Here is a 16323-nt window from a genome sequence, read left to right on the forward strand (position 1 = left end):
AATTTGGAAAACTCAGCAGTGGCCACAGGACTGGAAAATGTCAGTTTTCATTCCAATCCCAAAGAAAGGCAATCCCAAAGAATGCTCAAACTACCACACAATTGCACTCATCTCACACGCTAGTAAAGTAATGCTCAAAATTCTCCAAGCCGAGCTTCAGCAATACATGAACCGTGAACTTCCAGATGTTCAAGCTGGTTTTAGAAAAGGCAGAGGAACAAAACATCAAATTGCCAATATCTGCTGGATCATTGAAAAAGCAAGAGAGATCCAAAAAATCATCTATTTCTCCTTTATTGACTATGCCAAAGCTTTTGACTGTGTGGATCACAATAAACTGTGGAAAATTCTGAAAGAGATGGGAATATCAGACTGCCTGACCTGCCTCTTGAGAAACCTAAATGCAGGTGAGGAAGCAACAGTTAGAACTGGACATGGAACAACAGACTGATTCCAAATAGGAAAAGGAGTACGTCAAGGCTGTATATTGTCACCCTGCAACCTGCTATTCATAGGGTCGCAAAGAGTTGGACAGGACTGGGCGACTGAACTGAACTGAATGTATGATTAATAATCAGCCTACTTTGCAAGTAACTTAAATTGGAATAATATTTAGGCTTTTACCAACTGAGCTGTGATGGAAGCCTGAAATAGTTCAACAGGCAACAATACCACAATGACAAAGACCTCATTGTTACTCAATTGTTAAGATACAGTTATAAAAATAGAAAAGATCGTTAGCTAGCTTTTATGTAGTAGGAAACAATCTAAATAAATATTTTTAGTTTGCCAGCTCATATAAATTTCTTTCTTTTCACCTGGCCATAATATTTCATAAATATTATCTTTTAAAGGATATAGTGGGCTTCCCTGGTGGCTCAGTGGTAAAGAATATGTCTGCCAATGCAGGAGATGTGGGTTCAATCCCTGATTCAGGAAGATCCCCTGGACAGAGGAGCGTGGCAGGCTACATTTCATAGGGACTCAAAGAGTCGGACATGACTTGGAGACTAAACAACAACAAAGTGTATAATAGCACAGTCCATAGTTAATATCCATAGTTAACATACAGACCATAGTTAACATAGTTCTGTTAATATCCCCATGAAATGGGTAAGGAAACTGAGACATTTGTTTCGCCTGTAGTCATCCAGCAAGTGATCAGCAGACTAGTATTCGGGTCTGTGTTCTTTCCCAAAGTGGGGACCTCCCTACCTATGAAAGAGCAGCCCCTCTTGTCGACAAGTTTCATTCCTGACAATGTCTGGATTGAATAGATTGCCTTCCTATTTATGCTTCATGGACAGGAAATATTCTTTTTTGTTTTTTTCTTTTTTGGAAGATGAGGAAAAACCCACAGGGCCCAAATATATGCAGTAGCATTTATATAAGCAGTATAATCCCAGGAGAAAGGCATCAAAAGGCAGTATATACCACGTTTGCCTGCATGCCGAGTCACTTCAGTCGTGTCCTACTCTTTGAGACCCTAGGGACCCTAGCCCACCAGGCTCCTCTGTCTGGGATTCTCCAGGCAAGAATACTAGAGTGAGTTGCCATGCCCTCCTCCAGAGGATCTTCCCAACCCAGGGATCGGATCCACGTCTTTTATGTCTCTTGCGTTGATAGGCAGATATTCGTCCCACCTGGGAAGCCCCATACACCATGGTTATGAACATGTATTCTGAAACTGACTTCAAATTTTAGTGTCTTGATTTAAACTGAAATAAAAATAATGAAAATAACACTTTGGGAAGTCACTAAACTTACTGTGACTCAGTTTCCTCTATAATAAAATGGAGACAATAATAACACCTATTTCAAAGGGTTCCTGTAAATATTAGGTAAGGTGGTAAATATAAAGTCCCAGGTAAGTCTGGTGAGTGTTAAACACTATAAAAATACCACTGCAACTACTATGAGAAAAAACTAACTGTACTAAAGTACATGGCAGTGTCATAGTGCTTTAGAGATGTAATGCCTTTATTTAGCAAGTGAAGACTTTAATAATTCTTTAATAATTTAATAATTAATAACCACAGTCTTTAATAATCACAGTCTTAGTCCTGGAAGTGTTTATAGGTGACAGGGTGAAAGAACTTAAAATAACTAGATGCATGTCTAGTTAACAAAAATACAGGGCAATTGCCATGGAAGATCAAAGGAAGACGTAAGAACAGGATGAGGGAGAAGAGGAGGTGATGATTTCACTGAGCCTTAAACTATGAACAGTTTCTTTTATAAATGGCAAGCACAGACTATTTTTAAAAGTTAACTTATGAGAATATGTTCCAGGAGATGTCAGAAGTTGTTCACGATTAATCTCCTTCAAATAATTTAAGATATATGTTTTTGAAGGAAGAAAACATAAATTTTCAAAGCAACTTCAGAATTTGAAAGATGTTTATTCAATGCCCTCCAAAATGTGTAAACAATTTTCTTTTTCAGCATTTCACAGGATTGGTATTAAATTCAGTTTATTTTGCTTTTTGTTTGTAAAACCTCACCAGAACTAAAAAAGACATTCAGATAAAAATCATGAAAAGTACTTCTGTCATACTTTATTTGGAAGGTGTTTAACTCCTAGGAAAAAATCTATTTACAATTTTCAAGTGTGGTGATATAACCCATTTTACAGAGGCAACATTGACATGGTTTTCAGCAATGAAATCATACAACCATGACAAAAATATTTCCAAACAACTGTATTCAGGATCACCTCATCGTAACCCAATTTTCAGCCAAAAACTGATATTTTCCTACTTACATGGCCAACCTTTGAAAGGATAAATTACAGGTGTTGGATTTTATAAATTACTTGCTAGTCCTCTTTGGAAATTGCTTAAACCATCAGTCATTTAGACCATTAGTTTTTGTAAAAGAACAGCTCTACATTTGACACTTAAAAATTCTTGCCACAATTAAGCTTCTGTGTTATAAAGCAGTTCCTTTCTTCACAGTTTTAAAGAAAATTGTACAGATTGTATTATACTTGACTGTCCTCGTTCTCCTCGACTTCCTGTCACCAGGGCCTGGCTAGATCTGCCTTCCAAAGGCTGAACCTTTGCAATTCCTGCCCTGCTCTGACTGCACAGATGCCTCTAGCACCTCCATCCTCACCTCAGAATTTCCACCTTTTAATTTTCTACTTGTCACAGTCTGGATAGATTTATCAGAGTGAACTGGGTTTTTTGCTGCTGCTTTTTGTTTGTTCATTTTTGATGAGTATTAGATGGATCATGGCACCGATTTGGCCACAGCACAGAAATGTCATCTCATTTCCCTCAGAATAAAAGCCAGAAGTCCTTATAATGCCTTATCACTCCCGGTCTTCTTTCTCAGACCCCTCACTTCCCACACTGCCCCTCATTCCTGCCCTTGTCTCTGATCTAGACGCTCCGGCCTGCTTGCTGTTCATCCAACATGTCAATCAGTCATACTACTCCCATTTGGAGGTTTTCCCCCAGAACCAGTCTTTCCCAGATAACCAAGGGTCAGTTTCCTCTATACCTTGGTTGAGAAGTCACCTTGTGGGTGAGGCCAACCATGACCATCCTCCCCTCTGTCCTTAACTTCCCCAACCCCACCTGCCTTGTTCTGCTGCTTTACCTTTTCCAGTAACACTGACCACTTCCCATACTGTAGAATTTACATATAATACTCCTTTTGTCTGTCTCTATCCACTGGGGTCTAGGCTCCAGGAAGTCAGGCCTTTGGGGTTTGTTCAGCTATATGATATCACCTCATGCACTTAGAATAATACCTTGTAAATAGTAGTACTCAATATATAACTAATGTACCTCTATATCTACTTTTCAAGACGCAGGTAAGGTGGTCTGGTATTGCCATCTCTTGAAGAATTTTCCACAATCTGTTGTGATCCACACAAAGGCTTTAGCATAGTCAATGAAGCAGATGCTTTTCTGGAATTCTTTTACTTTTTCTATGATCCAGTGGGTGTTGGCAATTTGTTCTCTGATTCCTCTGCCTTTTTTATCCAGCTTGAATGTCTAGAATTTCTCAGTTCACATACTTTTGAGCTTAGCTTGGAGAACTTTGAGCATTACTTTACTAACTAGCATGTGTAAAGAGTGCAATTGGGCAGTAGTTGAACATTTTTGGCATTGCCTTTCTCTGGGATTGGAATGAAAGCTGACCTTTTCTGGTTCTGTGCCCACTGCTGAGTTTTCCATATTTGCTGGCATGTTGAGGGCAGCACTTTCACAGCATCATTTTTTAGGATTTAAAAATAGCTCAGCTGGAATTCTATCACTTCCACTAGCTTTGTTCATAGTGATGCTTCCTAAGCCCCACTTGACTTCAGGTTCCAGAATGTCTGGCTCTAGGTGAGTAATCACAACTTCATGGTTATCTGGATCATTAAGATCTGTTTTGTATAGTTCTTCTGTGTATTCTTACCACCTCTTCTTAATATCTTCTGATTCTGTTAGGTCCATACTGTTTCTGTTCTATATTGTCCCCACCTCTGAATGAAATGTTCGCTTTGTGTCTCTAATTTTCTTGAAGAGATCTCTAGCCTTTCCCATTCTAGTTTTCCTGTATTTCTTTGCATTAATCACATAGAAAGTCTTTCACATCTCTCCTTGCTGTTCTTTGGAAATCTGCATTCAGATTGGCATATTTTTCCTTTTCTCATTTGCCTTTCACTTCTCTTCTTTTCTCAGCTATTTGTAAGGCCTGCTCAGAAAACGATTTTACGTTTCTTTTTTTGGGGGGATAGGTTTAAGCACCTCCTCCTGCACAATGTTAGGAGCCTTCCTCCATAGTTTTTCAGCTACTCTATCAGATCTAATCCCTTGAATCTACTTGTCACTTCCATTGTATAATAGTAAGGGATTTGATTTAGGTCATATCTGAATGGTCTAGTGGTTTTCCCTATCTTCTTCAATTTAAGTTTGAACTTGACAATAAGGAGTTCATGATCTGAGTCACAGTCAGCTCCCGGTCTTGTTTTTATGATTGCATAGAGAGTCTCCATATTTGGCTGCAAAGAATATTATAAATCTGATTTTGGTATTGACTATCTGGCAATGTCCATGTGTAGAGTCAGCTCCTGTGTTGTTGGAAGGGGGTGTTTGCTATGACCAGTGTGTTCTCTTGGCAAAACTCTTTTAGCCTCTGCCCTGTTTCATTTTCTACTCCATGGTCAAACTAGCCTGTTATTCCAGGTATCTCTTGACTTCCTACTTTTGAATTCCAGTCCCCTACGATGAAAAGGGCTTTTTTTTTTTTTTCCTGTGTCAGTTCTAGAAGGTCTGGTAGGTCTTCATACACCACCTTACCTTCCCCCTGAGAAACCTGTATGTGGGTCAAGAAGCAACAGTTAGAAGCGAACATGGAACAACAGACTGGTTCAAAATTGATAAAGAAGTACATCAAGGCTGCATATGGTCACCCTGCTTATTTAAGTTATATATATGTAGAGTACATCATGTGAAATGCCAGCTGGATGAAGCACAAGCTGGAATCAAGACTGTCGAAAGAAATATCAATAATCTCAGACATGCAGATGATACCACCCTTATGGCGGAAAGCAAAGAGGAACAAAAGAGACTCTTGATGAAGGTGAAAGAGGAGAGTGAAAAAGTTGGCTTAAAACTCAACATTCAAAAAATGAAGATCATGGCATCTGGTCCCATCACTTCATGGCAAATAGATGGGGAAACAGTGGAAACAGTGACAGACTTTATTTTTTTGGGCTCCAGACTCACTACAGATGGTGACTGCAGCCATAAAAATAAAAGATACTTGGTCCTTGGAAGAAAAGCTATGACAAACATAGGCTGAATATTAAAAAGCAGAGACATTAATTTGCCAACCAATGTCCATATAGTCAAAACTATGGTTTTTCCAGTAGCCATGTATGGATATGAGAGTTGGACCATAAAGTAGGTTGAGCACTGAAGAATTGATTCTTTTGAACTGTGGTGTTGTAGAAGACTCTTGAGAGTCCCTTAGTCTTCATGCAGATCCAACCAGTCAATACTAAAAGAAATCAGTCCTGAATATTCATTGGAAGGACTATTGCTGAAGGTGAAGCTCTAATACTTTGACCACCTGATGCAAAGAACCAACTCATTAGAAAAGAACCTGATGTTGAGAAAGATTGAAGACAGGAGGAGAAGGGGACAACAGAGGATGAGATGAGAGAATGGCATCATCAACACAATGGACATGAGTTTGAGCAAGCTTCTGGAGATGGTGAAGGACAGGGAAGCCTGGTGTGCTGCAGCCATAGGGTCACAAAGAGTTGAACATGACTGAGCGACTGCACAACAACAGCATCTACCTTACTGGGAAAAGTAATTTGCAAAATTGAACATCATGCCCAATAGCATGATAATTTAATCATTTTATTGTTTTAAAATATATACACTCAACAAGACTTGCTATGAACAAAGATTTTCTCTAAATATATTACAAATGCAAATTTTTTTAAACTTCATGACAGTCTTTTTGTTGATGTATGCACTATTACTATCTCATTTGTATAGATAAAAATAAACCAAAGACTCATTGTACCAATGTTCATCCCTCCAAACTATAAAACTCCCACTTTCCTCTCAAATGCTCTCATGCTCATCATCCAGGTGGCTTAGTGGTAAAGAAGCTGACTGCCAATGCAAGAGACATGAGTTCTATCTGGGTTGGGATGATCCCCTAGAGAAGGAAATGGCAACCCAGTCCAGTATTCTTATTGGGGAATTCCCATGGACAGAGGAGCCTGGCAGGCTCCAAGGATCCTTGCAACTCCAAGGAGTTGCAAATAGAGTCAGATATGACCTAGAGACTAAAACAACAACCAATGTCCACTCTTTCCAACTGTAAAACTCCCACCTTCCTGCCAAGTACCCTCATACTCACTATCCAAAATACAGACGAATGCAGGTCTCCAATATTATTCCATTTATTAAATATTTGTAAAAACTAATATAATTCTTTTTCTAGATTAAAAAATATAAAAGATGTCCTGGGATTCCCTTCTCACAGCTATTCATCTCTCAGTGCTTTTTTGTTGTATACACACCATTTGGAGACCATTGATGTATATGTATTTTTGTTTCTGCAGTCACCAAGCATATCTCAGAAAAAATAAAAGTCAGAATATAATGTTCAGAAATATAAGATTGGGAAAAAGGATTACACATATGCTTATCTTTCACTTCAAGATTAACTTATGCACATAGAATGCTCAAGTATTACTTATTGCAGTTTGCATTTGCCTACCAATATTATTTTGCTAGAATAATTGTTTTCAAACTTTGCCTTTAGAAGCTTAGAAATGAAATTGATTTGCAGCAGGTGATTCAACCCCCACCACCATTATAGAACAAAGGGAACAAACTTTATAGAACATTATAGAACAAACTTTTGATCTGTTGAATGGTTCTGTGGGACTTTGTTTAAATAAAATTTTCTAACACTATATGTTGGAAATTTCTCTCTCATCCCATAAATACCATTCTTTTGTGTATACAGAAGTCTTTGCTTGTCTTGGTGACATTCAGATAATTAAGCCACCAAAATCCTTCTTCCAAAGATTTATTGATTTATTAGACATATTCAGAAACATCTTTCAAATCACAATATTTCATTATTGCAATTTATTAATAGTAGCTATCCACATATACAGATCCTAAATCCATATTTCATAATTTCTCATGTAAGCACCTTTTCAGACTGTTATCATGATGAAGTAACTTCTTATCCTCTTCCTTTGTAAAAAATGTGTAGAATATACTATGTAACACAATAACAAACAGCTTTACTTTTAGTTTTATAAACATATTTGCAATATTTTTCTTTTAAAACATTGTTTCAAACATCAAATAGGATGCAATTTACTTAAAGTATGACAGTTTTCTCCTTTGTAGATCTATAAACTTTAACTCCCTCATAATTCCAACATACCTAGTGAGATACACATTCATCAATATTTCTTGAAGGGGTGCACCAATTACAATTTAAAATTGATGCTCTATTGGTTATGATCCAGTTGTATCAACTTCTATAAAGATGGCATGTTTAGTCAGAGTGAAGTTCTGAGAATAGCAACAAAGATACACAGAACTTGGAGTTTAGCCTTGACATGAAGGAACAGTCAAGCACAGCTTGTTTATCAGTCTGACAAGGAGAATACCAGCTGGCTAATTAAGTGACCCTAATTTAAACTAATGATGTAGATTCTCAGGATAATGTGCTAACAGTTAGAGGAGACTGCTGGTGACACTTAAGAATACCCGAGGTGTTACAATAAGCCACTTCTGCATCCAAGCAGAACCTGATTTTGTTCCACAGAACACAAAATGAGGTCAGTTAATCTTTTATGCAAGAAAACACCTGCATGCCATTCTTACAAAAATTATTAATAAGAGAAGCAATAAACATTTGATGTTTAAAGCAATACCAAGGTTATAGATTCCTTTAAGAATCTGTGAGGTTTCATTTTTAAGCTGCAGGTAGAAATGATATTAATGTAAACACTGAAAATTAATACACCTGCAGGGTACAAATTTATCATGAAGTTTCTAAAAACATATATGTCAAGAAAATATTTGTCATTTTAACAATAAAATGTAGCAATGTGGTTCAAGTTTTTTAAACATTTCATCCTAAGATTACATATTTAATACCAACTTACAAAGTTAAACACATGCAAAAGAAAAAAAGAAAAATTCAGAAATTATGATTTCTTACAGAAAGTCCGTATAAAACACTAGAACTGAAAAACAAAACTTGAAATATTAAATTTAAATAAGTGTAGTGTTATTTTTTCTCTTTTATTTTCTTACTTTCCTTTTCAAAAGTAAGACAATTTGATTTTGACTTCACGCTCACATCACTCTGTCCACTCTATAAAAAATTCTATAGTAATTTCTATCATGTTTGGGAGGTGATTAACTAAAATTTTATTATAATTATTATTCTTAGTTGCCACTGTATAATATACTCAGGTTAGAACAAAAGAAATCGACAGAAGTACAACACTAGAATCAGGAAGGATAGCTTCACTAGGAGACAAAAGGGATCAAATTGACAAATGTGCTTTCTTTTTTACAAGATTAACTTCACAACTTGTAGTTGACTTTAAGCGCACTCTGCCCTTGGATATAAATAAAGATCTAAATCACAAATGAAGCTATTCACTTTCAGTTTTTGAAGTAACTAGAAATACTTTTTCTTTTACTGGTTTTAAAACTTGAATTACTTGGATTATTAATCTATAAAACAGACATTTCAAGGTCTAAGTCTATTAAATCTGTTATTTACATATTGTTTATTAAATTGGGAAAAACCTTGAGAGAGTTCAGAATTCTAAGAGATGATATATTTTCCAGTATAAAAGTAGAGGCATTAGGATATTCCTAATTCATCTTTAAACATGTTCTTTTGAGGACTAAAATTCACATACTCTAAGGTCATGTTAAGCAAATATAAGCATGTCTTATTTCACCAAGCAGTCAGAAGACTTATGGAATTCACCTTCTAAAGAGGTTCACAGACTGAAATTGTAAATGGTTGAAAACAGGAGAATTTAAACAATCTCAGAAATAGAAACTTTGAATTTATTTAAAAGATAATTTTATGGGATATATATCTAAAAATTTAGGTTGATATTTTAGTCAACAATATGCCTAAAAAAGTAGCGTCTTATTAGAAATAAGGATAGATTGCACATACTCAGTATGGAAATCTTCATTCCCTAAATTAAGGTAGCCTCTACCTTTCTATAGACTAGATCTTTGCGGAATATCCCAAATCATTGTAGCCACTGTTTCACACTTCCTCTTCCCAGGAAGGAATGTGTAATAGTGAGGAACAGATCAGACTCCATATTACATCTGTTCCTTTCACCGTGGTCAGTCATGCTGGCTCTGCACCTTTTGTAAAGGAATGTTGCGTGTTGTTCAGCCACTAAGTCACTAAGTCATGTTCAACTGTTTACTACCCCATGGACTGCAGCATTCCAGGGCTTTGAACCAGCTTTGAATCAGGAACAGAGTCCTCACCAGATTGCTATCATGCTTGCACCTTGAACTTGGACTTTCCACACTCAGAAACTTGAGAAATAAATTTCTGTTGTTTATAAGCAATGCAGTTTGCTGTATTTTTGCTTGTTTTTTATTTATTTAAATTATAGTAGCCTGAATGGCGATATGAAAAGATAGTGAAAATGCATAGAAAGTGAAATATTTAGTAATAAGGGATATTTAATCACTATTGTATGCAAAAGCTAATAATATATCCATTAGTTCAAGAAGAGTCATTATGTTCAATTTGCATATAATACTTTTGTTTGTGTGTGTGTTTTATTTTTCCATTTATTTTTATTAGTTGGAGGCTAATTACTTTACAATATTGTAGTGTTTTTTGTCATACACTGACATGAATCAGCCATGGATTTACATGTATTCCCCATCCTGAACCCCCCCCACCTCCCTCCCCATCCCATCCCTCTGGGTCTTCCCAGCGCACCAGCCCTGAGCACTTGTCTCATGCATCCAACCTGGGCTGGTGATCTGTTTCACACTTGATAATATACATGTTTCGATGCTGTCCTCTCAGATCATCCCACCCTCGCCTTCTCCCATAGAGTCCAACAGTCTGTTCTATAATTCTGTGTCTCTTTTTCTGTCTTGCATATAGGGTTATCGTTACCATCTTTCTGAATTCCATATATATGGGTTAGTATACTGTATTGGTGTTTATCTTTCTGGCTTCCTTCACTCATCAAATATTTCTTACTTTGATCATATGTCAATTTTTCTAGTAATATGGTAATAATCACTTTACAAAATTGTAAGCAATCATATATGTTTTCCTATTTTTAACTTTTTAGTCAACTTTTTAACTCATTAAGCAACTTGTTTTAACTAGACACTTTTTGTGTTATAGTCCCTTTTTGAAATCTGATGTTAATATTGTTACATCAGCTTTTATGTTTTGCTGTTAGTTTATGCCTGCATCACCTAGGACTCTTCTTTTTTTTTCATTTTAGAAGTGTATCTATTATAATATACATATAATTAGATATTCATTATTCAGTTTATTAGTTATTATAAGCTAGTTACTTTATTCCATCCTCTGTTATTGTAATTATAAACATATTTGATTTTATTCTATATTTTTTTGTTTTTGTATTTAATTAATTTTTGTTGGAGTATAGTTGATTTACAATGTTGTGTTAGTTTCTGTGATACAACACCATAAATCAGTTATATATATATATGTGTGTGTGTGTGTGTGTGTATATATATGTATATATATATATTTACATCTCCAGTTGTTTTTAATTTCTCTTCCCATATAGGTCATTACAGAGTATTAAGCAGACTTCTCTGTGTGTACTAGAGAAGTTCTTGTTAATACCAGGTTCTTGTTAATTATCTATTTTATATACAGTAATTTCTATATGTCTTTTGTTTTATTTTTTGGAATCTTGCCCCCCCTTTTGTTTCTATAATTTTATTTAAAATTTTGTTTTAATTTTTCAGTTTTATATTTTCTCTTCCTTATTTCTTCTTTTCCTATTGTATTTATGAATAGGTTGTGCCTTTATTTTAATTTTTTCATAGACACAATATTTAAGACATACTTTCTTGAAATATTAAAAACATATTTAACATATGCATAATAATCAGTAATTATTTCGTCTTATATAATACAAGAAATCTCAATATAAATAATATCAACCCTTCCCCCACTTCCATGTTATTGTGCACTAAACACCTTTTTTTTTTTTTTGCTATTTTAGTCCTGTTTTCACTCTTAAAAACGTTGACCTTAAATTCAGTGAATATCATTATTACTAACAGTTAATACTTAAATAGATCCTATGTTTATCAATTTACTTGCTCACTATATATCATATTTAATAGCTTGGTTTATTTTCCTTATTCCTACAGTGAATAGTTTCAACTTTATATAATTTCTTTTGTTGACAAAATTTTTCTACTGACCATATAATATCAGTGTATATTTTATTTTCACTTAGTCCTTTAATAATATTTTTTACTTTATTTTGGTGCTCATTATAGCTATTGAGAAAATTGCTACTATTCTCATAGTAATTCATCTACCATGTTTAGATCTTTCTTTGATTTTATATTTAATTGTATCATGGCTTCCCTGGTGGCTCAGATGGTAAGGCATCTGCCTGCAATGTGGGAGACTTGGGTTCAATCCCTAGGTCAGGAATATACCCTGGAGAAGGAAATGGAAACCCCCTCCAGTACTCTTGCCTGGAAAATTCCATGGACAGAGGAGCCTGGTATGTTATAATCCATGGGGTTGCAAAGAGTCAGACAGGACTAAGCTACTTCACTTTTTCTTCCTTTCTCTAATTTTATGTTTAATTGTATCATGTCAATATATTTAGGTATTGATTTTTGTCTATTTAAGTTTCATTGCCCTTTCTAAATCTGAGAGTTTAGAGTATTTTTAAATAAATTGTACAATAAAGAATAATACAAGGTATACGTATATTATGATATATAGTAATATAATAAATATATGGTATATTATCAACTTTATCCTTTTCTATTTGGTATATTATCAGATTTTCCCCTTTCTTTCTGTTATCTCCTTGTAGAATTTATCCTTTCTACTGTTAGTGTATAAATAAAATCTGATACATATATATATATAAGTAAAATTAATTTTTATTAGAGTATAGCTGCTTTACTTTTCCCCTGGAGAAGGAAATACTCCAGTGTTCTTGCCTGGAAAATCCCATGGACAGAACCTGGGAGGCTACAATCCATGGGGTTGCAAGAGTAGGACTTGACTAGCGACTAAAGCACCACATAGCTGCTTTACAATGTTGAGCTAGTTTCTACTATATAACAAAGTGTATCAACTATAAAATATATATATATCTCCTCTTTTTCTCTATTCCCCTCCCATTTATGTCACCACAGAACCCTGAGTAGAGTTGCCTGTACTATACAGTAGGTTCTCATTCGTTACCTATTTTATACATAGTATCAATTGTGTCTATATATCAATCCCAATTTCCCAATTCATCTCACCCCTCTCTTCCCCCTTGGTGTCCATATGTTTTTTATTTATGTCTGTGCCTTTATTTCTGATTTGCAAATAAGATCATCTATATGACTTTTCTACTTCCCACACATATGTATTAATATATGACTTTTTTTCCCTCTTTCTGACTTACTTCACTCTGTATGGCAGTCTCTAAGTCCATTTATGTCTGCACAAATGACCTAATGTTTTACTTTTTTTATGGCTGAGAAATATTCCATTATATATATGTACCAAGTGTCTCCTTGTCCAACCTGAGCTGGAAACATGTATGTCCATCTGGTCACACATTTCTCACCACTTTGCACAAGTCCCTGAATGAGTGCAAAATAGCATAAGCACTGGTTTTGTGGTTCTAAATAAATTCAAGAGAGCAGGTGAGTTTTAAATACAGAATCAGCAAACAATGAGAATCAACTGTAATTGATTTCTCTGCAGCAAAATGAAAGAATAACACTTGCTCCAGGTAAATGAAATGACCTCACAATTATCTTGTGCAGCCAATGTATCCAGACACAGACAATGAATATTGTATATATTTCCAACTCTGTAATAATGAAAATCAGGCAATACTGATTTGTGGTAACAGAAATCTACATAATGATTAGCTTTAGATAGGTAATGACTAGAAAGAGTAATAAAGCATAATTATTATTATTTTAATACCAAGATCACAGGAGAATCCATTTAGACTGAGTCTGGATTTTCTAACTTATAAAAGTGTAAGTTTTAGATTCTTGTCTGAAAAATACCCACAATCATAATTATATTATATTTTAATATTTTATCCTCATATGTCTTTTTCATTCTCCTGGTATTTTATAGTCATTATAGTCACTTTGAAAATGATATCATTTATGTGATTTTTTTTACCAATGCCTGAATTTTCATTATTGATATTTTCTATTAATTTTAAAATTTACATCATTGTCTGAAGATAGAAGTTATATGAATAATAAATGATGTTAACTTTTCTCACTTTCAAATATCTAGTAGGTAATACATATTCAGTTGGTGTAGGTTTCTGGTTTGAACACTGAATTTAAAGACCAGCCTGATTATTCCTGAAAGAACATCTAATTTTAACCTGCCAGCTAAAGACTCTTGATAATCTTTGACTAATGGATGTAATTCGCTAGCCTGTGTTGCCACTGAAATCAAAGTAAAATAAACCTGGTAAAAAATCAAGCAGTCTCAAAGACAGACACATAGGATGTGAAATATACAGAAAAATATGTTCTCCCAGTAGACACTGGACCATTAAATAGACACCCATTAGATAAGGTGTACACAAGTATGTGACCCTGGAGGCATTAGAATTTTCTAGCATCCTTTTCAGTCATCCTTTCATGACCCTACTGTTCATTGTCATATTTGAAACTGAACCACAAATTTATAACTCTGTAGACACCAGAGCTTTCAAACAGAGACACTTTTTATTTGTTTATCTGTGATACCAAGCACATCTTAGAAAAGACAATTAACAAATGCATACAAAAATGGATAGATGATTGGATGAATTCATATGAAGCTGCTAAAAGCTATTACAGTGAGAAGCTGTGATTTTGAACTTCTTAGAATATCTTTTGTTCTAGTCAGGAATCAATATTAGAGGTACTAACAGCTATTTCAAACCAATATTGATGCAAGAAAAAAAATATAAAAGAAAGAAATGGTTAGATTTCAGTGTCTGTCAGAATTTTGATAGTAAATCAGTATATAGTGCATACACCAGGCCCTGTTATAAATGCTTAAATGTTTTTATGCATTAATTGATATAATCCTTAATATAATGTTATGGGATATGTAAACTTCCAAGGTGCTGCAGTGGTAAATAATTTGTCTGCCACTGCAGGAGACTCAAGAGACGTGGGTTCGATCCCTGGGTTCAATCCCTGGGTTGGAAGGATTCTCTGAAGTAGGAAATGGCAGCCTACTTAAATATTCTTGCCTGGGAAATCCCTTGGTCAGAGGAGCCTGGCTGGCTACAGTCCATGGGGTCGCAAAGAGTCAAACACAACTGAGCACACACACAAAATGTGTACAGTTATTATTCTGATTTAACATATTATATTGATACGTATCTCAGAATGCTATTTTAGGTTTGTTTCTTCTGAGCTGAGAAGCCATAGATCCTAACAGTCAAAGGCTTGGAAGCTGGAGCCAGGCTGCCAGGAGGCAAATCCTATCCTTCCCCTTGCTTGTTGTATGACTGAATTCTAGTAGATGGTCCAAGTTGGATAGTCTTGGAAAGAGCACAACATAAAATAGTTGTTGATAACTCAAACCAGAATAATCTCCATAACCATAATCCTGACAACATGGAAAAAATTACATGGCAAGATTGGAGATTTTTTCTCTGTCATAGACCTATGCACATATTATTTGTTTTACTACTGTGCTAAAATGTACTAAATTACTATTATCCAGTAAATCTATTATTGTCTCAGCCTTTGTTATGAATTCAAATGAGAAAGCTATAATACTGTTTCTGTGATGGTAACTAGGATACCTTAATTGACCATGGACCAGGACTCTCTTTGCTCTCTATATAAAAAGCAACTCTGAAGATGATTTCTGCATAAATGGTCATGTTGGTATTATAAAGTATTCTTGGAATCTAATTGTTGAAAACAAAAGCTCTTTCAATTACTTCTTTAATTGTTTAGGCTCAAGAAGTAGAGTGAGAGGAAAGTTTGCCGAAAACTCATGTATTTTCTAGTTATCCAAGTAACGAAACAAGTTATCAATGACAATTAACTGACAGGTTACCTCATAATGACTATTACATTAAATTAAATTTTCTTTAAAACCACTTTCACTTTCAAAAAGAGGAGTCATTCATACCTGGACAACTTTTTGAGACTGCACGTCAACAACAAGGACTCTATCCAAAGTTGGCTGTGCAACATAGATGAACTTGTCCTTGACATTGACAGCTGAGGCCCACACACACCTCTGCATTTTATCACCTTCAACTTTGGGACAGACTTCATCCTAAAATTCAGAAAATATAAAATTAAATAAATATCTTAAATTATAACATGGACATAGACATATGATGAGCAACATTCATGTTGGACACTTTACTACTTTTGTCATAGAAAGTTACATATATTTATATATATGTATATATATAAATACATATGGTAATATATATTTATATGCTATATGTTTATATTTATATCAAATATATAGAGTTAAACAAAACAGTATATAGTACATAGTTAAATTCATTAAATGTGTATAGAAGCTAGTGTG

The 16323-nt window shown here is 34.8% G+C and overlaps 1 protein-coding gene across 1 annotated transcript in view; it reads right to left on the reverse strand.

The window, feature by feature from the left end:
- FSTL5 (follistatin like 5) overlaps positions 1-16323 on the reverse strand; it is an 864841-nt gene that overhangs the window by 71196 nt on the left and 777322 nt on the right. The window contains exon 13 of the mRNA XM_061140881.1: positions 15910-16059. Within this exon, the coding sequence (XP_060996864.1) occupies positions 15910-16059 (150 nt within the window). The remainder of the gene's footprint in view (positions 1-15909; positions 16060-16323) is intronic.

Source organism: Dama dama, chromosome 5, assembly GCF_033118175.1.
Source record: "Dama dama isolate Ldn47 chromosome 5, ASM3311817v1, whole genome shotgun sequence".
In the NCBI taxonomy this organism is placed as follows: Eukaryota; Metazoa; Chordata; class Mammalia; order Artiodactyla; family Cervidae; genus Dama; species Dama dama.